We start from the raw sequence: 24029 nt of genomic DNA, 5'->3' as shown, positions 1-24029 counted from the left end.
GCGCAAATCATATTGATATTTATTTTTCTCGTGCATATTAAAACGAATAAATTAAAAAAAAATTCTAATTTCCAGGATATTATTAAAAACACTACGCATTCGGTAGATAAATACGAGTGATTTAATGTATAAAAACATGTTTTAATAAATATCAATAAAAAAAAGTTACAGAAAATATCTACACAAATTACAAATATATATCAATATATATATAAAATTACATGATTCGCAACATAATAATATTCTCGAGGACTTTCCTACACATTTTCTTTTATGTGTGGGGAGGGTCTCTCTCTCTCTCTCTCTCTCAATTTATCTAATCTTAATATTAGTTGCATTTAATATTATTCGCGCTATTAAGCGCGCTAAAAGTAATCGTAATACTTTTCTCCCATTGTTGATTTGAAAGATATTGTCGACATTCATAATTCGCGTTCACACGCATTACATCGCACGTGTGTCAACAGTGGTGAATAATCGCCGTTTTAACAATCACCCAAGTTCTCGTAACGAGTCTTACAATAGCAAAACGACACGCGAATCTTAATAATATAGTTTAATGTCCAACACACCGGATGAACTTGACTCGCATGTGTGATGAGTAAAAAAGAGGTTTGCAAAAAAGACTAATATTGTTCGCAAATACGTAGTTACAGATTACAAGGCACTAGAGTAAGAATTTCATGGTCACTCTCTTCCTAGATATCCATCGTACTTGACGGATAACGAAGGAGCTTCGTCATAATTTAGGACTAGCGAGATACACAAGACGTATTTCATGAACGTCAGATTTTTCTCAGCACGAAAGTTTTTAACGCTATAGCTTTAGAACTCTCATATCTTGAAGTCTTATTAAAGTTCAATCGCACGCGCACCATTAATTAATTAGAGTATTATTTTTATCTTCTTCTAAAGCTTAATTTATTAAAAGCTTTCCTTTATCTCTTGAATGGATTTTCACCGAAGAAGAATATCTTAAAGCCGAACAATCTATTTGCGCGACAAAAGTATGTATGAAAGAATGAGACACTTCTTTATCAAAGAAATTTCGTTCACGTTCACTTGAAATTCTACATGTATACGTTATACAAGCACCATTAAAAACACATTTCCGTTCGAGGAATACTATGTCGGCGAAGAAAATTATCAACCTCTGATTACAGGAACATTCGTACAAGAGACCGTGTTTCAATCTGCTTTGCTTTTATTTTTTTTTAAATCGTTACGACTCTAAACCGTTTATTTCTCTTAATTGTAATGTCTGTATACTGGAAGAAGAACTCTCTTTGGGATATTTTTTATGTACAATGATGGGTAGCCGTAGTTTACTATAAGTTCGAGTGAAAAGGAACGTCTGTATTTTTTTCTCGAGGAAGAATGAAATTTCTTTCCACACATCTGTTTTCTTTCCACACATGCACAATAATTAAAGTATGTATCGTTTTCAAATCCTGAAATGCATTTGTCTCGTCGTAGTGTGATAAATTGTAAGCCTGAGATTTTTATAGTAACTATATTTTTGTTCAAGGAAAAACTCGCGCAAATGATGCGTTTAGTTTATGTGTGTCTCTTACAATGATTTTAGACAATTGCAGTTTGCTATTTATAATATGGAAGAGTCAAAAGGTCTTCTATCTTGTCTAGACGATGCTACCAACAAAGGCAATATCGAAGAGCATCATAAGCATGTCGCATTTTTCGATACCTGATGGGGGAAAACTCAGTCGTTTATATTAAAATAAAAATACGTGACGTGTCATCATTATTCGTATTAGCACTAGGAATATATATATATAATCAAACGATGCGATATATACAGTTTGCCTCGTACAAGAAAACAAACTGGAGATTCAATGAGTAATTTATATATTGATGTCGCATGCGATTTCTCAAGATCTATATAGTGGGCAATATATATATGAGCTCGAAAGTGAAACGCAACTTATGATGCTGTTTGAAAAATATTAAAGTCGATATCGAAATAACAACATAAATGCAAATAAAAGTTTCCTCCTAAAATATATCCGATCATATTGTAAGCTTTTCGAAAAATCTGAGACGTTAAAAAAAAACGACTTTACGCGATCGCCGATTAGACCAGAGCTTCGGCGTGATAGTGATGATAGTGATGGTGTATGTGCTCGTGAACGTGTCTACGGCTTGACGTGGCCGCCACCGCGTTCTGCGAGAATTCGCGTTCGAGCCAACGCACGACCTGAGCCATCGCTCGGGCCTGGTCCTGTTCTCGCGTTGCGTGCTTCAGCTGATGCTTCTTGGACCTGCCGCACTGTTGCGAGGGAACGAACTGCGCGTCGTTGCGCTGCAAATTGTTGTGATTATTGGTAATTGTCTGATGATTGGCAGTCTGCTGGTTGTTGTTGGGCACGAGGTTAACGATGTTGCGGTGAGTCGTGTTGCTGGCAGTCGTGTGCTGCGGCGTATCGTTGTAGACCGTTGTCGTCGGCACGATGACGTTACGATTTAGTATCTGCGAGTACGTCTGAGGGGAGGAATGTACTGTGTTGTTCCTCGGTGTCGTGTGTCGTGTTTTCCTGAGATTCGCCGTCCGCGATTTCGCCGGTGTTTTGGGGAAGGACGCGGAATGAGTCGTTGTATTTTCCGGGATCGGTTTGTGGTAGTTGGCAGCCGTCTGACGAGGCTCCAGAGATGCTTGACAGTCTTGATTATTGTGATTCGAGGTTCCTAGATGGGGACTCTGAGATGGAATGCGCGGTTGCTCGTTTTGATGCCGTTTCCTGCAGACGAAAAAATAAATTCTATCTAATCATCGCTTAAGACATCTTTATGAAGTTTTAGATATTACATTATTAACATAAATTTATATAAATAATATTCCTGTGAATAATATATTCAAAAACATTATATAAGATATTATATTGATGTTAATTATCTACCCAATAAAAATTAATAAATTTTGATAATTTAATAATGAGTTGCATGCTAACTTGATGAAGTAATTAACTCACCTTGATGTGTGAAAACTGAGATTATTTTTCTCCATGTTAGCCTGAATAATCTCCAACAATTGTTGTCTTTGCAGAGCGCCACTCCGTTTCCTCTGATTCGTCATAAGAAGAGGTGTTAATGGTGAGAACGCGGGGGAAGTATCACTATCGTCGCTCACATCACCCTCCGAGCTGTTTGAATAGGGAGAAGGTAAATGGGGCACCGGACCGACTCTTTTGCGCAGCTCCTCCTGCTGTACTCGATTTGCACGAGCATTTTCATCCTCATCTTCGCTGTGAGTCTCTACTTCTTTCCGCTCAGTCTGTAACGAAAATGATAGTTGATGAAACAGATATAAGTATGATACGACGACAAGTTTTTCGGATAATGCTTGGATGTAACAATTTACTTTAATAAATGAGAAATTATATACAATTATACAATTATACATAGGAAATGATATCTCGATAAATATTATATATAAAGTAAAATATTATATATAATTATTAATTTATCAAAACATCTTTATATATAAAACATTATATATAAAGATGTTTTGATAAATAAATAATTATGCAAAATTTATCTTATTATCTTTCTCAGATCATTAGAAAGTTTCGAAAGTGTGCATTTATTTATAAATATGTAGCTTCTGAATTCGAGGTATATACTATTCCTGATATTCTTAATAAAATCCTTCCATTATCATTTTCATCGTGGAATTATTTCTCAAGATATTTAATTGTAAGATATAATTTATTAGATACATATTATTAGAAAGCGCGGAAAATTGTAAAAATCCAAGTCACTAGAAATCCTCATAGGATCGAAAGAAGATTCTCTTTGTGCGCGGAGAAGCGCCCATTTATTTCTCCTCCTCCTCATATACACTCTACGAGATTGGCATTCCCGTCGTCGGCTCGCGAGATAGTCAGCCGGTGTACGTGGGCATACGAGGAATGTAGGTCTCTCTCACCTGACAACGATATCGCGTTGCTCTCCTCCTTCTAGGAACTCTGCTCGCACAATGCCGGGCGGTGGCACGTGTCGCGGCGACAGTTGCATGGCTGCACGGGATGGTGTGCTTCAAATGGCAACAGGACGACGAGCCGTGCTGATGACCACCACTACCGGGCAACGTCGTCGTCTGCGACGTTTGCGTGGGATTTGCGGGACAAGGGCCAGTGGCGGGATTGCGCGGCGTCTGGCTGCTGCTGCTGCTGGCTCGCTGATCCGGCGACACCGTCAGCTTCACCTTGATCGTCTTACTGCCGCACGGAGGTACCTGTATCGAGGCGCCTAGGGTGTCGTAGATGGTGGTCACCAGGCCGGCTATGTCGTCCTTGGTGATCTTCCCGTGGCCGTCGAAGTCGTACAGGGTGAAGGAGAACTCCTGCCGCCTCTTGTCACCTTCCGCGACCGACACGTCGCATTCGAATTCCTGCAAAGAATCGCGCTTAGATTAAGTTCGAGCGATTCGAAACTGGTGTAAAAAGAGCAAATTATGACAGAATTCAAACATAAATTTAATTAGTACTACATTTTTATAATGTTGAAAAAAAATCTTGATAAAGATTGATAATTTATAAGCTTGAAAAAATATAAAATATAATAATTATTAATATATTTTTCGTTATATAATAATAATATAAAATTTCTTCAAAATTTCCACTAATTATAATTGATATAATGACTATTAATTTTTATTAATTATATCAAAAGCATTGATTTTAGTATGAAAAATCTTAAAAATCAACAAAAACCTATTAAAATCAATAATGAAATTTATTTTCAAGTTGAATTTGCATCATTTTAAAAATAAATGGCATATGCTTTGTTATAAAATAAATAATGTTGCATGTGTGTGAGAAATCTGCTTAAAAAATACCAGATAAATAAGAAAAAATAGGATCAAAAATCTGACCGTTTTACACAAATAATATCGACATCGTAAAATGAAACAGGAACAAATAATATTTAGTTATAAAATACTTATTATTGAGCAATAGTGGAAAATTATTATCATAAATTTTTCCAAAAAACACTTTTGTGAATGATCTTTAAATAATTATGTGACATCTCGTTTGCTACAAATCTCCAGCTTTCTCTTTCCTACCGAGATATATAAATTAAAGTATTTCACCTCGAAACTAAGTTGTTTCGTTGTACCGCAAGTAGGCTGTTCGTCATTACCGGTAGGTCCTGCTGCAGGTACGCTCGGGCCATCAACCGCTACCTGCGGTGGCTCCGCAGGGGAAATTAAAGTCGGTTGCGACTCCGTCGTCGGCGGTGACGAGATGTTGCAGGTCGTCGGGACCCCCGTCAGCAACTCCTCGGAATCGCTACCTTCCGTGTTAGTCCCCACAACTGCAGGCAACAGAAAAGAGCTCATTATGCAAGGGCACTATTCCCAGAACTTATTCGATCTACGTAATTTTTGATTTTTGTTTTTCTTTCCTTTCTTTTTTGTGCAAGAATCGAAATTGTTTTTTTGGCAGACCTTGCGATAAAATTATACCCTCTCTGATTACTTTAATTTTCATATATATTGTAGTGGATAAAGTCTTGAATTAGGTTTACTTTGAATCATGTTGTGGATTCTTCTGAGAAATGTATTATCACAAAATTTTTTGCTTTTTAAATTAAGAAAAAAATCTTAAGTGTAATGTATGTAAATAGTTCGATTATTAGTGAATAACTTTGACATATTATGCTTAAAGATATTAATATTTTATTATTTTACTTTACTACAAAGTATTATGCGTGAACGGAGAAAGGGATTTTAATAAAATATATAATTTTTCTCAAAAACTTACAAAACTTTCGCATGTCGAAAGCTGCTTAAAAACTGGTAAAAATAAGTGAAATCCGTCGACGAATAATGTAACAGTCGTGAAGACACAAAAGAGATACACAAACCAAAAAACGTCAACAAAGAGGCATGTGAATAACACAGTATAAAAAATTAAAAATATAGAAAGGAATAAAAATACAATTCTTTAAAGTGTGGTATCTCAGGAACTAAGAGTCCACAACGTGATACAAAGTGTGTGTGTGTGTGTTTCAGGATTCTATTTATTATAATAATGCGAAAATTAAATCAATCCGTGAATTTTTTCGCTAATTTTTATCTTTTTTTTTAAATTACATGTTTTATAAGATCAAGCCGACAAGCCGCTCTTTGCTTGTTCTTTCGTCGCGCGATTTCTGCTTCATGCGAGAGAGAAGAGCGAATAAAAGGCGGCATTTAACACGAGCTGTACCGGCACATCCGCACCCGTGGCATGTTTGATGCAAGGGCGGTATTTTTACCGCCTTTCTACGCACCACCGATCGGTGTGTTTCGGGGAGGAAACCTTTCGTAAGCTGTAGTAACCGGAAAAGCAGCTGGGGCTCTAACCAAACGAATTTTAATGTCGGGATGTCACCTTCTTGATGTATCCCTTGAGGTTGCAGAAATTGAAACTTTGAATAATAATTTCTACAAATTTTATTTTGTTTTTCTCTATAATTTATTTAATTTTATTTTCAATTTATTTAATTTTATTTATTTTAATTTTATTTTCAATTTATTTAATTTAATTTCTACTATTTAAATTTATTTATTTAAATTTATTTTCATAAATAAACTTTTATATATATGCAAGCGAATTACATAATTCATATATTTTACGCAATATAAAAAGATATACGTCAAGAAGAATTTAATGTTAAATCGCGTTTTAAATTTGCGTGTCGGCACATTACCTTGAACAGCTTTTTTTATATTCCGTATTGTAAGCTCTGATTTTATCGCCAACCATTGTGTAATGGGTCATAAACTCGTCCCACCTAACGGGTACAAAGCACGGATGTACATACATACGATAGACAGTTGTTAAACTCGACGCAGAGACGAACATACGCGCGCGCGTTATGTGCGTGTGTGTGTGTTAAAGTGCAACAGAAACTTGTCCTCGAAATATGATACTCGCACGTTATAAATTACTCCCAAAGTAGAAAACTAACGAATATCTGCGATATATCTCGGAAGTTGCAACTTGATAACTTCGAGTAACAACACACTGTATGTATTGAAATATTTGTGTGATGAATATGTATGTGTAATATTTATATATATTTTTTAATATTATATATTTTATAAAATTTTTTTATATTAAAATTTTTTTATAATTTAATAATTCTTTAGAAGAATGTATCTTATATATTTTTAACTTACTATTTCAGCTCTGTAATCTCTTAATTACGATAGAACAATCAGATACAATAATCTCTCTATATTCTTAACACTTTCTTTTTTTGATTCAATACATATGCGTGTAGAATGAAAATGTTGGATTATAATGGCATTTTCATTGTATGTTTATAATAAGTGTAAGTAATGAAGGGACAAAATATATAAAAAAAGTTCTAAAGATATATAAAATGAAAAACATGTTAAAAATACGGAGCAAATAAGAGTATCAATGATATGAAAAATTAATTATAATAATTGATTGTTTTAAAAAATTCATATTAAATTATTTTAATAACTAATATCATGCGATTATAAGACTAAACGATATCGAGATTCATATATATATCACTTTCTAACAATTCGATTTAATCCTTTCAGAGGTCCTCGCACACAGATTTATTGTTATTATTATTAAGTATAAACAAAAATCCAAAATTAAATGAATATATTGCTTATGAAATATCCAATATTTAATTTTTCTCTTAACTCTAGTAATTTTATACAATCGATAAAATTTGTAAGAAATATTGAAGATTACACATATATATGAATATAAAAATTCATATGCATAAAAGTTAAAAAAAGTCGATTAATTTTATCATAAAAAACGCGTATACTGTCGTAATATACGCAATTCGCGTTATTTTTAGCATTACTTTATACGAGATAAACGGTAGACACGAGTCGAAAGCCAAGAAAAGTGTAAGTATGACGTAACACCACGTGGCATTTCTATAGTATTTTAGCATTATTCTGATGACGGTCATTCTTTCACGGCGGGATGCGATTGATTGTATAGGCGCCACTCGAACTCAGCGACTACATTCTTTTTATTTTGTAAACCTGTCCCCCTTCGCCCTTTGCTCAGCACCCTACGTCATTCTCTAAACACTTCCCTGATTTGTTCAAAGATACACACATTCAAATTCTTTTCGTTATTCCAACTTTGAAGAGATTCAAACATTTTTATTCGTGTAAACCTGTAGCATTTTTTTAATAAGACAATTTTATCGAGTTTATGTAACAATTGTCCTCGCAATTAAATCGCGTCTTGTCATTGTAAACAAGTACATTGTGTCATCACGAAAATATTATGTTCAGGAAACATATATATAAATATCCGTTATAATAACAGCTATATCTAGTGTTTTGCACATACAATTTTAATTGAAAAAAAGATATCGTATATGACTCACAAGCTGATTTTGTCAAACGTCATTTAACGGAATGGAAAAGCAACAAAAACTGTAATTTACTGATATTACTTCGTTTCATCTTGTTTCGGAGATTTGATATTTAAACGAAACGGTAATCTATTTCTCTTCCAAGAACTGTCTCGTAAATTTTCCGACGACTCGTCAAGGTCGAAAGCTAGACGACAATAAGAGCGAGTGATTTTCGACATCAAAGCACGAGCGCTACCACAGATGTCGGTCAGATGTAAGAGCTTTCTAAAGTTCAGGTAAAAAGTTTCGCTCGTACGAGGAATGGTGAGGGTGACTCACAAAGCGAAGCGAAGTATTATTTTCCCCTCGATAAGACAGAAAACATGTAAAATGTGTGTTTATCCATGTGCGAGTTTATCCGTGTAAAAAATATTGCTCATTTCTTATACGCAAAAAAATCTTTCAACAAATGAAATAAAACTCGTAACGAAATTGTTTTTTTAATATAATTTAGCTATAAATTTATTAACAGGATGTCTACTGAAATTTTATAAAAAAAATAAGTTAAAAAAATGCCTGATTGTGTGTGAAAGATATTTTTATTCAAAATTCCAGGTAAAGACAATATTTTAAAGATTTTATGGTGCAATTTTTTAAAATAATATTTCTCATTGTATGCGTTTTCTAATGTTTTTTTACTACTTATACGAAGATAAAATATAAAGTCACTTAAATTTGAAATGTTAGATATTCAAATATACTGAAAAAAATAGTTTTCGTAAGATAAACATTTTTGATTTGCCAATATTTTCAGTTTTTATCACTAACAATGACAATAAAAAATACTGTATATTCAATATTTTAAAGACTATTAAGATTGAATATATATTTATATTATATTTTAAATAATATACATATATTTTTTATAATATATTTATAATATATTTTAAATACATATAATTCACAACTTAATTTATCAATGAATTGCCCTGCAATAAAAGAACAAAATTATCGAAGAGAATTCTTTGAATTCCAATAAAATTCCACGAGAATTTCCCTTTTTTTTTTAAGTACAAAAGAATTCCAAATCTTCCATTTTTTTCCAAGAAGAATAGACATCCTGTATTAAGACTAAAAATCCTGCTATAGTTACCGTAACACGGGAATTTAACGGAAATAAACACATTCCGCGCGTTTCTTCTTCTCACGACTCCGATTTAAATAACATCCGGCGTTCGCATTCTTTTCTTCGAATCTCGATATCGCGCAGTCATATATATCGCGGCGGAAGAGAAGCATGCGTTCTCCAATTGAAGAGGAAGAAGGAATCATTACCAGAAAAGGGTCTGTAGCCGGCGAGGAACCTTGCTCGCCACCACTTTACCAATCCGGTAGCCATGGGACCTTCATGCGTGCGTGCGTGCGTGCGTACGTGCGTGCGTGCGTTCGTTTGTGCGTGCTTGCTTGCTTGCTTGCTTGCTTGCTGCGTGCGTGCGTGCGTGCGTATGATCGGCGGGTGCGATCCCTCTGCGCTTCTATCGCTCTCTCGTAAACCTGACCGGCGGCGAATACACTTGATCTCTCCGTGAATTACTAACACGCCATGAATATGGAAGCACGCGAGGTATCCGATGCGTTCTCTGCTCCCCGGATTCAGTTCCGTTTAGAATCAAATCAGATGGATAGGTTCCTCCTCTCCGCACCGCGCTCGACCTGTCACTCCTGACAACGATGCGATACATGCACACAAACGTCCAGTCGTCCTTTTATGGTACGTACGTACGCACCACTGACACCCCGAGCGGCGCTCGGGTACAATCGTCGTTGTCGTCGTCGTCGTCGTCTCCGTCTCGCACTCGCGCACCGCACACACGTGCTCGTGGCCTGCCAAGCCAGTCCGGCGACCCGGGCGGGAAACGATCGCGATTCTACGGCACTCGTTCGGGAACGTCACGCGCAAGGACCCAAGTGCGTTTTCGTCGCTCGCTCATCGAAGCGAGACGCGGACGCGCGAAAATCTCGTCCTCCTGGCACAAACGGGCTCCTGGCGGAGGCCCGGCTCCTCTCGCGGCTCGGACACGACTACGGACGCTCGTCCTCGCCTAAAAGCGCGTTCCCCGTAATTCCCTACCCGCCGCCCCACCATCACTACCATCACCATCACCATAGTGGTGTGTGTGTGTGTGTGTGTGTGTGGGGCACCACTATCATCTCGTCGTTGCAGCGCGACGACCCACCACCATACGACCATCGCTGGCATGGGCAGGCAGAGAGTTCGCGTTCTTGTGTCGGTGCCGAGGCGAGGATATACGCGGTATCCCCGAAGGTAGGGAGGCGCGGCGACTCTTCTTCTCTCCAGCAGCAGCAGCATCCTCTCTCCGCCGTTCTCTTATTTTCTCCTTCTCCTTTGCATACCCGTTTGCTGGGGAGCGCGAACGCGCTGTCTTCCTCTCCGAAAAGCGCACGCTACGAAGCCCGATTTACACGACCTAGAATTGTAACGGTTTGGTAAATCTCGTGTCCGTATGGTATAATCGTAGACGCGTACATTTTATATTTCTATAATTTATCTTGGGAAAAAAAATTTCTATTTGATCAGGGAAAAATTATCTCCGATTAAAGTTCTCCGACTCTAGAGTCGATTATGTAACGAACTGGTGGATTATAGTGATTACAATTTATTATGTATATGTACTAATAGTAATATTAATTATATATATTTATTAATAAGTTATATATATTATTAATATTATTAATAATATTAAATAAGATATTAATATTATTAATTTGTTATATATATATTTAATATATATTATATAATTTTCATAGTTCAAATTTGCAACATGAAGGAATTTGATCGACTATCGAGTTATATATATAATTATTAGAAATAAAAAAATAATTCAATTCTAAGTATTGTCATAAATTATGGATGCGATGTAAAACGTCGAAGATTATTTTTGACGAGATGCCTGACGCTGTCAAAATCTCGGAGTGACACGTCAACATGAATTTTACGTTGGATAAAAATTCACGCAAAATTTCCCTTCGCGGATATACATACGTCACAAAGATCGACTTTTCCGCAAACAATCGTTTCGCTCATTGCATCGCGATTTACATTTGCGCCTCGCAACGCAGATACGTCGCATTTTTGTCCGGCGTATCGTCAAAGTACGTCGCGGCGTCGGCGGCGGCGGCCGATCTTTGACTTGGTCGTTTCCGGAGTAATATGCAAAACGACGTCGCGCCGAGCATCGGAAATTACGAACGGCGCGTGTTACTGTGTTTGGATTATGACGTGCCTCCCTTATGAATATTTCTGCGCGAGGTTTTTCAAAAGCTGTCTCTCGCCCCCGCAAATCACGAAGATTTAAATTGAAAGGAATTGAAAGCTCTTCCGTCTGCCATGTCGCGTTCTCCTTTTTTTTAATTATATTAAATAATAGACGAATCGAATTGCTGTTTGAGAGATTATTCTCATAAGGTAGTTTGATAAAAAGGAAATGTTTGTTGTCAAACTGTATTTTTCTAATCTCTTTAGATTAAGAGAGAAATTGCTATCCCGAAATTTATCCAATTAACTTGATAAATTATTATTTTATAGGAATGTTAATGGTGAGTGTACATTTTTCAAGACGAAAATTGTATCATAAATATTATTTAATATTCCAAAGCTGAAAAATATCGTAATAATGATGATAGTTAAAATATATAAAACATAATTTATCAAAGTCCAGACAAATTATAAATAATTATGTGTTATAATTAATATAACCACGCAAATTTTTCTTCCAACATTTGGAGATCGAAATAAAATCGAGAATTATTTTGCCTTCATTCCACGTAGAATTATGACAGGAATTTGATCCTGCGGGAGCAAAGAACGATCATTATTAAGAGAAAAAAATCCTAAACTTTTGGCCTATTTACCGCGAAATCGATATCCTTGCCATTGAATGATTTTGATCCGTATACACGGATGTTGTTTACATGCACGTCATCGTGTGTTGCTTCAATGAAGCACGAGTCGGACGGAGAAACGAGGGGGAGGCAAGCAAATTGGGATAAAGCGCTCCGATTTCGCACTTCTCTCTTTCTCTCTCTCTCTCCTCTCTTCGATGAGTTACATATTCTTTATTTACGTTGCTTCATCGAAAGAGCTTCACCGAGGTAGTGCTGCGCAGTACTACTCGGAAAGGCCGTGCAACGAATCGGAAATATACTCTTTTTGGAGACTGTACCAGCACGCTATTATCTCCTAGCGGTGTTTCAGAAGAAACATAAGCGTCGCCATCGAAGAAGGTTCGCCGCTTCGAGATATAACGTATATCTCCCCAATATCCCCCTTCCCCCCCCCCGCTCCTTTAAACATCCTACTACCATGGCATCAGCTACTGTTAGCACCGCACGCTTGAGCGGAATAAAAAATAATAAAAAAACAGAGGGGGAGAGAGAGAGAGAGAGAGAGAGAGAGAGACAATTAACTTGGACAAAAACGACCCCGAGGTCCTTTGCATGCAGTTTCACGCTGACCGCGAAATTAAATATTACACATCGTGATGTATCGATGACTTCTGTCCTTCGATAATTCCTCCTTAATTTCCTCATTCTATATATGCATGCCATAATGTGAAATTACACATAATGTTTCAAATGAAAAATTTTTTTTCTCTTTGTTAAATATTTGACAGCGACGCAATAATAAAGATGAAAAATAAAGTAAGCACACATATGCTATGTATAAGCGTATCAACAACCCGCTGTCGAAATATAGAAACGCGTATCACATTTTGCGAAGGGAAATTAATTTTTCTCTTTAACGCGTGTAAAATACACAAAAAAACAACGGTAAAAGGACAGCGAAATTTAAATGTATCATTTAAATTTAAATACATCATTTAAATTTAAATGTATTATTCAAATTTAAATGTCATTTAAATTTAAATGTATAATTGAGATGTAACACGTCGAAATAATCGCACGGGCGGATAACGCGGACTATAACGACAGGGGTGGGATTAAATGACAATGACAGAATGCATAATCACATCGTGTACTATAACGTGAAAACGCGTTCGGGATTTTCCACTTTTCGGGAGGCCCCCGCGCGGCGACGCCAATGGACCGCCGGTCGGCCGGTGCCGAAGCCGAAGCATCCCCCTCGCACTCCCTATACAGAAAGGCTCTCTACTCGCCATACCACGCTGTGGCGTGCTGTGCCGTGCCGTGCCGCGTTGCGGTACGGTTTGCCGTGCCATCTTCAGCCGCGTAGCGTGGCTAGTTGTTTCTTTTCTTTATTCCTTTGTCGGAAAGTCGGCGGCGAGTCTCGTTTTTAAGAGGCGGCAGAGAGAAGGTCGGCGAAGAGAGAGAGAAAGAGAGAGAGGAGAGGGGGAAAGGGAGGTTCGGCGACCTGGGCGAGGGGAAGACAGAGGCAAAAGGGAAACGGCGGTCGGCTTAGCGGGGGGTTGCGAGGGGATCGGAGGGAGCGAGATGACGGTTCCGTTGTAAGGTTCGGGGGCTAAGGGGGGGACGGGGGGAAGGAGAGCCCCGCGCTCTCGCTCTCCGTTCGGCAAGTAAGGGGAATAAAACGCGCGGCTCAAAAAACGCGAGTACAGACTAGCCTCGAAATAACGCCGGCAGCGAGCATTCACATACACGCATTCTCTCTCTCTTTCTCTCTCTCTCTTTCCCTCTTCCTCTTTCCACCTGCGTTTCCGTGTGCGCGTGAATTCACGCGCGAGTCATCTATTAATAATAAACTATTTCCAGATGCGTTTCTCGTGCCACCGGTAAGAATCTCGTTCCCTTTTCCCCCCCTCTCTTGTTCGTTGAACTTGGTGATTTTGTTGGCGATCGTCTATCGCGAACGAGATCGATTATAATTGAATTGTCGGAGCATCTCGTGTCAATCAACTCGGCCGCTACGAATGATACAATTTTTGCTCATTTATACATCGGAGACCGAACTGGACAATATTATAGCATAATTTCATTGGCCTATCGTGAAATGAGAAGATAGCAGCTGGACATGAAAGCATCCGCGACATCGGAGCCGCTAATTAGACGCTCGAGAATAAAGCGTGTCACGCGTACCGAAACGTCATTGTCAGGCGGCTAACTGTCAAGCGTCGCGTGCAATTGCGTCGATTAGACGGTAACGGCGTCAAAAGGGCGAGGTAAATATTTATCGCGGGGAGGCGGAACGACGGAGGCTCTCTCCTCTCTCTCTCGCTAAGGGAAGGGGATAGGGCCCGCGAGGTGCACGGAGGCCCCCGACGCGCAGGACAGGATACAGAGAAGGCTATAATACGGTTTTGCCGCTAGCGAGCGAGCGCAGCGAGAGCGAACGACTCGTCGGTCCAGCGACCGGCCGACCAGCAGTGCTGGTGGACTCTCTCGACGTGACTTGCCGGACGATACCGGCGGGAAAGAGCGAGAGAGAGAGAGAGAGAGAGAAAGAGAAAGATCAGTCCGGAGCGGAGGAACGAACGTACGGAGGAGCCTTGGTCGTGTTACGGTGCGGTGGAAGGGGGAAGGAAGCGGTCGGCGCGTTTGATCTTACACATACACGCACACCACACAGCCGCGGGCGCCGACAAAGCGCTCGTCTACTCTCCTACAACGGCGAGCTGTCCCGTGGGTGAGCGAGCGAGAGGCGGCATCCGTGTGTGTTGACCGGCAAGGGAAGAGAGAAAGGCCGAACGAGCGAGAGCAAACACTCGTGGGAGCGAAAAGGATGCAGAGCGGAAAAAAGAGAGAGAGAGAGAGAGTGCGGTGCGATAGAAGAATCATGCGAAGGTATAAGAAAGGTGAAGAGATCGGGAAACTTGAAGCGTGGGAGAGAGAAAGAGAAAGAGAGAGAGAGCCTCGAGCTGTTACCCCGACGAAGGAAGAGGATGGAAGAGAGACACCAAGAGATCCGTTCCACGATTCATCGTGCTATTGCGTTCGCTCTAGCATGGCGTTCCGCGCCACTCCCTCGTAGCGATGGTACACACACATACACGTGCACGCGCGCGTATGCCATCGGGTTTGCTATTAATAAATAATGTTCTCTGTAGTCCACATTACAACTAAAATTCCTTCCACCTTGTCGTCTTACAGAGGGACGTATTCTCGATTTCGAACACGACCGCTCGTTGAACTCCGCCTCTTCTTCTGTGTCCCCGTCCGGCTCGACGGACACGCGGTCTGTCTGTCACATCGGGGAGACGCATTAATGTTCACGACCTTCTCTCTCCCTGTATGCGTGCATGCGTTTCGTGGGATCGCTGCGGAGGAGAAACGCGTCAATTATTTTACATCGAGAAAAAGTTGCACCCCGGAGAAAAAGAAAATGAAAGATAGAGAGGGGAAGAAAGAGAGAGAGATACAAATTCCCGGGACCAGATGATTGTCCGCGACTTGAGAACTTTCTTCTTTTAATGTGATTCTCTCTCTCTCTCTCTCATCAATTTATAATTAAATATTAATTCATTTCTGATTATATAAATAATAATTGTACATATATATAGTGAACAGTAGTGTGTTTGGTAATGGGCTCGTATATTTTTTTTCATCTCTTTATATCTCTAATTATTTAAAATAACATAGAAAAAAGGAAAATTACTACGATTTTCAGGAAGAGATGCAAATAATGTAACACACATTTTAAAATTTCATTGTAATGTTCTTAATAATTATTATGAGTACACGAAATATTGTCGATGTTAGCGCGATATCGATTAACATTCTTCGTAACTTTACGCATTTAATTTATGTTACACGTAAACAACCGAATTACACAAAATCCCCATCACGATCGATGAGTTGATGATAGCTGCTCGAGTAACGTAATGTGACACATAAATGATAAGCGGGCCTTTGAAGTGTCCCCGGTTTCTGCGCCCAATAAACCCGACAGAAGCAGCCGCCACGCATTATAAATTACAGCGTTCATTAGGAAGGCAATAGTTGCGTACACGGTAATAAGAGGCTGAGAGAGCCAGTATTAAAGCGAAGAGAGAGAGAGAGAGGAACATCGAATTAACCGAGCGAATAATTCAAAGCCGGCTTCTTCGAACTCGAGAGTAATCAGGATCGACGATAGAGTGTGCGATAGCCTGACGGAAAAATTCCGCGAGAAACAGTTTCTTTCCGCGATATCGAGACATGATACTTGAGCGACCACACTCCTCGCGAGGGGAGTGTTTTCGTTCATTCAAGACCTTGTATTCGTTTTGCTCCGAACGCGATACACGGTACCATGATCGATTGGACGGCTGCCCAGTCGAAGAAGAAAAATAGAATGCGATGGGACGAAAAAGAAAGAGAGAGAAAAAAATAATATCTTCACATTTAAAAATTACTCCAAATGATTATAATAATAACGTGATATTAAATAATAGATATTTTAATATAAATGTAGAATGTAAAGAGTGAAGCAAATCACTCTTGATCTATATCATTTTAGGCTTATTGACACATGACCAAAAAAATAATTAATAAATAATATAGATTTATATAAATAAATAATATAGATTTCTGTGAATAAACAAAAGTATCTCTTACAAGAGGTTGACATTTTTCGAAAAATAATATTTTTTATGCGACTTGTTTTTATAAAAGATCAAGTGATAATTAAAATTTTTAGTAATCGATTTTAGGAGATTAAGATTTTTGGAAATTTTTCGTGAATACTACCGATATATAAATTTTTTGTGAATTCTACCGATATATAAATATATTATATATAATATATTATATATAATATTATATAATATATATAATATATAAATATATTTCATGTGTTTATAAAAAATATCTCCTATTCGCAAAGTCAAATACGAGCGCAACTAGAGGTTCTCTGTCAAAGAGAGTGCCGTTTGACCGGTTCTAATACTACGATTCGTTCCGATGGTTCCATCTAGCTGTTGGAATTGTTACTTGGCCTTTATCCGATTCTTCAAATATGCCGACAAGCATGCCGACATCAGCCGGCACAAACTTGTGAATAAAGTGCGACATTTATATCACGAGATTTCTATGCCATAAATAACTGCTGGAAAAAAACGCGTGACGCTTTAGAAAGATTTAGATTTTTCGCCACAATGATATACGCTTAAATTATTTAAACTCATTTTAGAGCAATAGAATAAAACATTATTTCTGAATGCTTATTACATACATCTTTTTTAGAAAGTAAATAAATTAAAAAATAAATTGCAAAAGAGAGAGTTTAAAATCTTTTTAATAAAATTAATCTGAATTTTTAATCGGAATTAAATTTATGAAATAAATTTTCTCTTATCAATTGCTTTTCATACTCAGAAATGTAACTGAGATTGTATTACATTTAATCTTTATATTTCAAAAATTTATTTTTCCCCGAAAAAAAGAAATCCATATAATATAATCAAATATATAATCAAATATGTATTGTATATAATTATATGTAAAATGTTTTTTCTTTCTCTTGTATAATCTCTGTTCGTACATACAAGACAAATAATAAAAATAATTGAAAAAATTTAGAATTTTAATTTTCGCATTGTTTCTGAAGAAAAAATTAAATTTGAAGAAATGATTAAAAAATATATAATAATACACATAAATTTATATATTATATAAGCAATTTTTTTCTCATTATTTTAAATTTTACTTTCTTTGAAAAAAAAACAGCAAAAATGATTTTTCTAATTATTTCTCATTTATTCTTATCATTTTTCCTATACATATGGATGGATATCATACAAAAAAAAAGAAAACAAATTTTACATATAATTATATATACTTATATTACATATAGATTTTTTCCCGAGCCATTAATTTCTGATTATTCTTTAAAATCTAAATCGTAAAAAATTGCCTCTTATAAAATAATGTTGAAATAAGTATATATATGTATGTATGTGTATATGTTTTATTGGAATTTTATATAAAATAAGTATTTGTGTGTGCAATTTTTTGAGTAGCGAGAGCAAATATTTTCTTTGAGTGTTACGTGTTGATTTATTTAAATATATTTTATATATGCACATCGATTTCTCCCAATTAATTGATTTAAAACTTGCGACCCCATATGGTCTTCGCAATTCAAATAAAAGTTTATCTATATGCATCTTTGTACAGATCGATTATGCTGATAGATTATCGAGAACTAACTACTCCGAAAAAAATATTCTGAAAGAAAAGCGCGGCGTATATTCAGCATGCGACATTCATTGACCTTTCATACGTTAAACGTACAGCGTACAGCGGTGTGATAAACCGTGACATAAATTACAATAATTCCGCGATGGCCGCCAGTTCGCGCGTCCTATAATTCGATGCTTAATGATAGTGGCAGCCAGCGATTCCCGTAACTTTGCGATACCTGTTCGATTAAAATTTCGAACCGGTATTATGGACGACGAATCTCGCTGAGAAAAGGCCTAATCGCGGCCGATGAACACGAGTCGTTTTTTTCCTTTATTAAATATTATTCGAATGTATATTGTTATATATATTTACCGATATATCATTGGTTGATCGATCTAAATTATTGGCCATTTCGTAGTCGATTGTAGTCAATTGAATTCAATTCGATGCCGGATACGCGAGACTTTCCATGTGTGCCAATTTTGCTATATAAGGAAATGATGTTGAGACGTTCCATCATTCGTAAAGTGCGGTTTTCCTCGTCGATCGCGGCTTTCCGTCTATTCCTCTTCATTCTCTTCAACGTTAGTAACTGTAAGTAATGGAATGATTTGATACGGAGTTGCGTAATCAATATGCGGATTTAAAAAAATTGATTGAGTTGATAGTGTGATTAAAAATATTGTATGAATTGAATCGTGCCGAAATATAAAATTTAAAAATATACGAATCAAATCGCTTGTTGAAATATAAAATTTATAGAGTTCGCTCGAGTGCCGTATAATATTGCAATTGTTCATAATTTGTCAATTATATTTGAAACTTCATATTTTTATCAAAATTCTTATATAAAATGAACGTAATTCACATAATAGTGTGCAAAATAATTTTACTTTGCATCAATTGTATCTTACGTAAATTTAATGCAACTCATCATTTCGTGTAATTATTTCGATATTCGCAAGTTGTACAATTTGTTTCTAGTCCTATGAATCAGCAATTTTTGCATTATTTTAAAAAAGAATGTTATAAGAGCAAAGATGGATGAAAAAAAAAACATAAATTTCAATCTTTGATAAAAAACATTTGAAGTATATAATGTAAATTCGCATTAATCGTAATTTATATTACATTGATTTTTCTTTCTTTACTTAACAATAGAGAATGAAGGTACTGTTGATCGTGGTCGTATTACTCGTAGCCGTCGAAGCTCATCAGGGATGGCCTTTTTATGGCCCTGGTGGCCGAGGTCCTTGGGCATATCCACAGCAACAGAATCCGCAAAATAATTTATTTGATTCCGATGTCGAATGGGTGTGCCAAAATCCGAAAACAAATGACATAGTAATGTCATATATGAGAATATAAATTTCATATCTTTCAATTACATTAAAAATCTTTTTATCTATTCAAAAGTTTTCAAATAATGCGATTATTTATTACATACATTTATCATTTATACTTATAGACACGTTATATAAATAACATTTATATTTAACATAATATAGAGAGACACATATTACACAAATAACATTTTTACCTATACACATTTATTATTTATATTTTTTAACATTTAAAAAAAATTTATTTCAAATTTTAAATAAAAAAATATTTGGTAAGCGAAATAATATTAATTAGAGATGTGCATACATACCTGGCTTCTAAAATAATATTCAAAATTGATTTTTGAAGTCATAATATTTTAAAATTAAAATTCGATGGAAAAATAAAACTGGTAGAGAACACTATGTACATACATACAAATATATATTCAAAGAAAAATGTGTGAAAATATTAATTTAAAAAGCGTATTTTTGTAGATGATTATCGCCACCGACAATACACGACGGGACTATCCTGGTAGAGAACCATGGCAATGGCAGAATCCACCGGGACATCAAGGGCAGAATCCACCAGGTCATCACCAGCATGGAAATCAATGGACACAACCGATTATCACTCAACAAGAACCTACAAACACTCATAATAATAATAATAACCAATTACCACCGCTATTCCCGCAAACATCAGAAACTCCTAACAATAATAATAATTATAATGATGATCAATCACAAACTACGCCGCGTTATCACGGCGGAGAAGGAATGATAGATATTAGAGTCGCACCATGATGTAAAAACATTTTACATCATGTACGAAAATATTTTCTTACATCACGCACAATAAAAATATAACATAGAATAATAAGTATATAGATTTTGACGTGAGATTTATATTGCTTGCGAAGAAACTGCTTTTATAATCAATAACAAATAAAAATAAAAATGTGCGCCAATGTATATATATTTAATGATTTATATTTGGACCCATATTTATTATATCACAATTAACATCAATTAAGTAAATAATAATAATCCATTCGTCCAATCAATAGCTATGATATATTACTGTAATCAATAGCTATAATTTATTATTGGACACGTCATCTGTATTATAAACATCTTGTACAATTGCATCAGAGATAGAGAGATAGAGATTCTATAGATAATATCACAAAATAATCACCAGACAATTCATAAAAACATATCTTTTAAATAAAATATTTGTGGAATGTGAAATACAATTCATTTATATAATCGAATATAAATTATATTATGTAATTATCGAAAAAATCTTCAGAATATGATATCAGATGTTATCATGCTACATCTTCGTCAGTGTTTCTCTTTTTTAATTTCAATTAGATGATTTACATAAAATGCACTTGAACCTTTCCAAAATTTGAGGATCTCTGTACGCTATTAAGCCTGCACGATTGGAAAAATTCGTGCCAATAGGTAAATAATTCACACTGAGATTTTCTGAATTTGGATTTATGATAAACTCTTTAAACTCGATGATGCCTCCGCCTACCGATAATAGGAGCGCTTGCGGTCCGCACGTGTCCCATTTATAAGTGGAACCTTTTGACAAAATATAAGCGGCCGCTTGTCCAAGAGCAACACTCAATATCTTGTATCCCGCTCCAGTCGCTTCTACTAGTCTGAATCCGTTGTTTAACAGCTTTGATTTCACATCTGCATCTTCAAAACGACTTAGTAAAATGATTTTATCAGCGTTGCACGTGTTATTTATGGAAGACTTGCTGATGCCACTTCCCAGAAAACCCCAGTAACACTTCCCTATCCATCTGTACAATTAATACAGTATAATAAAATGGAGAACACATTATTTGCATATAAATATATTAATAAATATATAATAAATATATAATAAATATATTAATATATTTGTTGTAGTATTAAGAATATAAACAATTTTTCTGTTCATTATAAATAGGAAAACAGAATATTTTCAAACAACTCTGAGACTAAATATAAGTAAAAAAGAAAAAAAATTATATTTTCAATTTATTAATCATTTTATTTTACTTACTGCGAATCGACATTGGTGTAAAAAGGTTGGTTAACTACTCCCAAAACTGGTACTCCTGTACTTTTCTTATACGCTCCAATTAATACAGTGACACAACGTAAACCACTTAAATGTAAACCAGTCTGCTCGTCCACGACCTCCGTTGCACTTATGTAATCTGCTGTTGAATCTACAAAAGTTCCACTAATTGCTCCACAGGCATGTATTATCAAAATATAAAACAAACAGAAATTCTTACAAGCGTTGCGTCTCAGTTTACAGGCCAATTATGTCGATTCTTAGTAACAAGAGAGAGAGTTTTACCATAATATTGTCCAACATTTGTATTTATTTCAGTCTTGCCCTGAATTAATTTAAATTTACTAAATATCAACTGAATATGTCGTAATCTGAGATTATATTGTTTTTCTGTCGCAAGTCTGTATACTTACCAATTGGATCTATCCAAATACCAAGATCATCAACATTGATGTCAAAATCAGTGGGAATCTCTAACATGTTTGGCACATCAGAAAGCTGAACATCTTTATGGACTTCAGTAGCAAGCAGTTCTGCTGCCACAGCATCGTTGCCCATAACTTTAGTCAGCAGTCGTGTTGTGTCTTTGCTGCATGAACAAACTTCAACAATAATAGATTCTCCTAAGGTATTACTGAAGACATTAGTTTCTTCGCCTTGTACCAGCTTAGCCAGCTCTGGAAACTATTCACAGTGCAATAAGAGAGTTTGAAGTATGACAATAGTAAATCAACATTCTTTTCATTAGTATTATAAAAATTTATTTATATATTGTCTCTTTTTCTGTGTCTCTTTTACCTCAATTTCTATGTCGTGTCTAATAGTTTCTTGAATGAGAACGTCGGCTAATGTTTTGAAATCCTGGAAGAAACGAGGATTCTTTTCTTCCAAAGATTTTTCTTGTACCAACAACTGAAATAGAGCTTCCTTCTGTCGGCAGGTTCTGGCAATGTTTGCTGCCTTCTCCGAAGCTTGCAGGAGAACTTTTAATAATCTGCTACCACTCCTCATTTTTTCTATATATAAAAGATTTATATAATAAAAATTAATTTGATAGAGAAGAAAATTAAGATTATTTTTGTTAATTATTATTATTATTAAAAACATGCGTGTCAAAAGAAAAAAAGATTAAGAAGATACATTACACTGCAGATGCAAGAATCTTTATGAGCTCTATTGGATGAAAATTAAAAGTATTGATTTTCTATAAATATATTGTATATAAAACATCTTTGTACATTAAACAATACCGATAATCACTTTAAAATAGCATTCTTGTCTTTTGAAATATTAATAATTTAACTTAACTCATAAAGAAACGATTCAAATTGCAGGAGAAATATCAAGAGCAATATATATACAAATTAAATGACAAAAACAAAATTACTATTTTGTAAATATATTTGGAAATTTAAAAACTGCAGGTAAAAAATAAATATTTTTACACGCACGGATAGTTAATAAGATGGTGAAAAGATGATGTTGCAAATACTTACATATCACTTACCTAATTTAATATATAAACAGACGTTTCGAGGAAAAGAGAAAGAGAGAGAAATAATTTATAAGCGATACACACCACACCGCGATCAGTTCTCTCTGACGTATGTGGTAGATGCACGTATACGTCAAACGAAATATGTCATCATACTTGCGCAGTGACAGGAATGCACCTCCCCCCTCGTCCGGGCCGCTATTTATTAAAACTCGCGGCTCATTTGAATATTAAACGCCAATTTATAATGCAAGTTTGCGCTGGCACGAGTATAAATAGCTGTTCATCTTATGTATATTTCATCTTAAAACGCAAAAAACATATCTCGTGCACGAGTAACGTATCGGTAAAACAAACAAGCTCGTATATTAAAAAATATTCATTGTGTGTTTAAAGAATGTCGGATATGATTAAATATGAGCCTTCAGTTTTTCACTTCGAAATTTAGACAGGATTTCAAATGTGAAAGATTGCAAAATCGCGAAATGAAATAACTCGATTTTATTTTCACCGGAAAACGATCGAAAAAAAGAGAACGAAAAGAAGGATTTGTCTCTCTGCCAAAAATTTTAAATATTTTACTCCGGTGTATAAATCTTCTCGAGATTGGTAAAGATACTGAAGTTGC

At 36.0% G+C, this 24029-nt stretch overlaps 4 protein-coding genes across 9 annotated transcripts in view; 2 read left to right on the top strand and 2 right to left on the bottom strand.

Moving 5' to 3' along the window:
- The window catches only part of LOC145963590 (uncharacterized), an 11603-nt gene extending 8206 nt beyond the window's left edge, over positions 1-3397 (top strand). The window contains exon 7 of the mRNA XM_083085708.1: positions 3062-3397. Within this exon, the coding sequence (XP_082941834.1) occupies positions 3062-3093 (32 nt within the window). The 3' untranslated portion in view covers positions 3094-3397. The remainder of the gene's footprint in view (positions 1-3061) is intronic.
- Nkd (NKD inhibitor of WNT signaling pathway naked cuticle) lies at positions 99-9905 on the bottom strand. 2 transcript variants are annotated; one of them, XM_083085711.1, is made up of 5 exons: positions 9706-9905; positions 5111-5334; positions 3944-4408; positions 2988-3289; positions 99-2756 (listed from the first exon to the last, which is right to left on the bottom strand). In XM_083085711.1, the coding sequence occupies exons 1-5, from the start codon at positions 9767-9769 to the stop codon at positions 2093-2095; spliced, it is 1719 nt and encodes a 572-aa protein (XP_082941837.1). In that variant the 5' UTR covers positions 9770-9905; the 3' UTR covers positions 99-2092. The 2 variants fall into 2 exon arrangements, with proteins under 2 accessions (XP_082941837.1, XP_082941838.1); XM_083085712.1 differs by lacking the exon at positions 9706-9905 and adding an exon at positions 5784-5811.
- Positions 6876-20792, top strand: LOC145963598 (uncharacterized). 2 transcript variants are annotated; one of them, XM_083085722.1, is made up of 3 exons: positions 6876-7033; positions 19654-19836; positions 20313-20792. In XM_083085722.1, the coding sequence occupies exons 2-3, from the start codon at positions 19657-19659 to the stop codon at positions 20622-20624; spliced, it is 492 nt and encodes a 163-aa protein (XP_082941848.1). In that variant the 5' UTR covers positions 6876-7033; positions 19654-19656; the 3' UTR covers positions 20625-20792. The 2 variants fall into 2 exon arrangements, with proteins under 2 accessions (XP_082941848.1, XP_082941847.1); XM_083085721.1 differs by lacking the exon at positions 6876-7033 and adding an exon at positions 18943-19086.
- On the bottom strand, positions 20312-24029 carry Ipp (inositol polyphosphate 1-phosphatase). Of its 4 annotated transcripts, none has more exons than XM_083085716.1 (5): positions 23414-24029; positions 22705-22922; positions 22320-22590; positions 21889-22048; positions 20312-21643 (listed from the first exon to the last, which is right to left on the bottom strand). In XM_083085716.1, the coding sequence occupies exons 2-5, from the start codon at positions 22915-22917 to the stop codon at positions 21190-21192; spliced, it is 1098 nt and encodes a 365-aa protein (XP_082941842.1). In that variant the 5' UTR covers positions 22918-22922; positions 23414-24029; the 3' UTR covers positions 20312-21189. The 4 variants fall into 4 exon arrangements, with proteins under 4 accessions (XP_082941842.1, XP_082941840.1, XP_082941841.1 ...); XM_083085714.1 differs by having other exon boundaries at positions 21889-22057; positions 23403-24025; XM_083085715.1 differs by having other exon boundaries at positions 21889-22057; positions 23486-24025.

Source organism: Camponotus vicinus, unplaced genomic scaffold (genome assembly GCF_025532165.1).
Source record: "Camponotus vicinus isolate PSW18456_S1 unplaced genomic scaffold, iyCamVici1.0 SCAF_12, whole genome shotgun sequence".
Classification (NCBI taxonomy): Eukaryota; Metazoa; Arthropoda; class Insecta; order Hymenoptera; family Formicidae; genus Camponotus; species Camponotus vicinus.
This window is presented reverse-complemented; position numbering and strand designations above follow the sequence as displayed.

Bases quoted from the DNA above. Each gene is read 5' to 3' on its own strand.
- Nkd (XM_083085711.1), bottom strand. From the start codon at position 9,769: ATGGCTACCGGATTGGTAAAGTGGTGGCGAGCAAGGTTCCTCGCCGGC. The intron at 5,335-9,705 runs GTAATGATTCCT...TGTTGCCTGCAG, and splicing joins CGGCTACAGACCCTTTTCTG to TTGTGGGGACTAACACGGAA. The intron at 4,409-5,110 runs GTGAAATACTTT...GATTCTTTGCAG, and splicing joins CGAAACAACTTAGTTTCGAG to GAATTCGAATGCGACGTGTC.
- LOC145963598 (XM_083085722.1), top strand. From the start codon at position 19,657: ATGAAGGTACTGTTGATCGTGGTCGTATTACTCGTAGCCGTCGAAGCT. The intron at 19,837-20,312 runs GTAATGTCATAT...GTATTTTTGTAG, and splicing joins ATCCGAAAACAAATGACATA to ATGATTATCGCCACCGACAA.
- Ipp (XM_083085714.1), bottom strand. From the start codon at position 22,917: ATGAGGAGTGGTAGCAGATTATTAAAAGTTCTCCTGCAAGCTTCGGAG. The intron at 22,058-22,319 runs GTAAGTATACAG...GAACTTTTGTAG, and splicing joins TATTTGGATAGATCCAATTG to ATTCAACAGCAGATTACATA. The intron at 21,644-21,888 runs GTAAGTAAAATA...TTAATTGTACAG, and splicing joins TACACCAATGTCGATTCGCA to ATGGATAGGGAAGTGTTACT.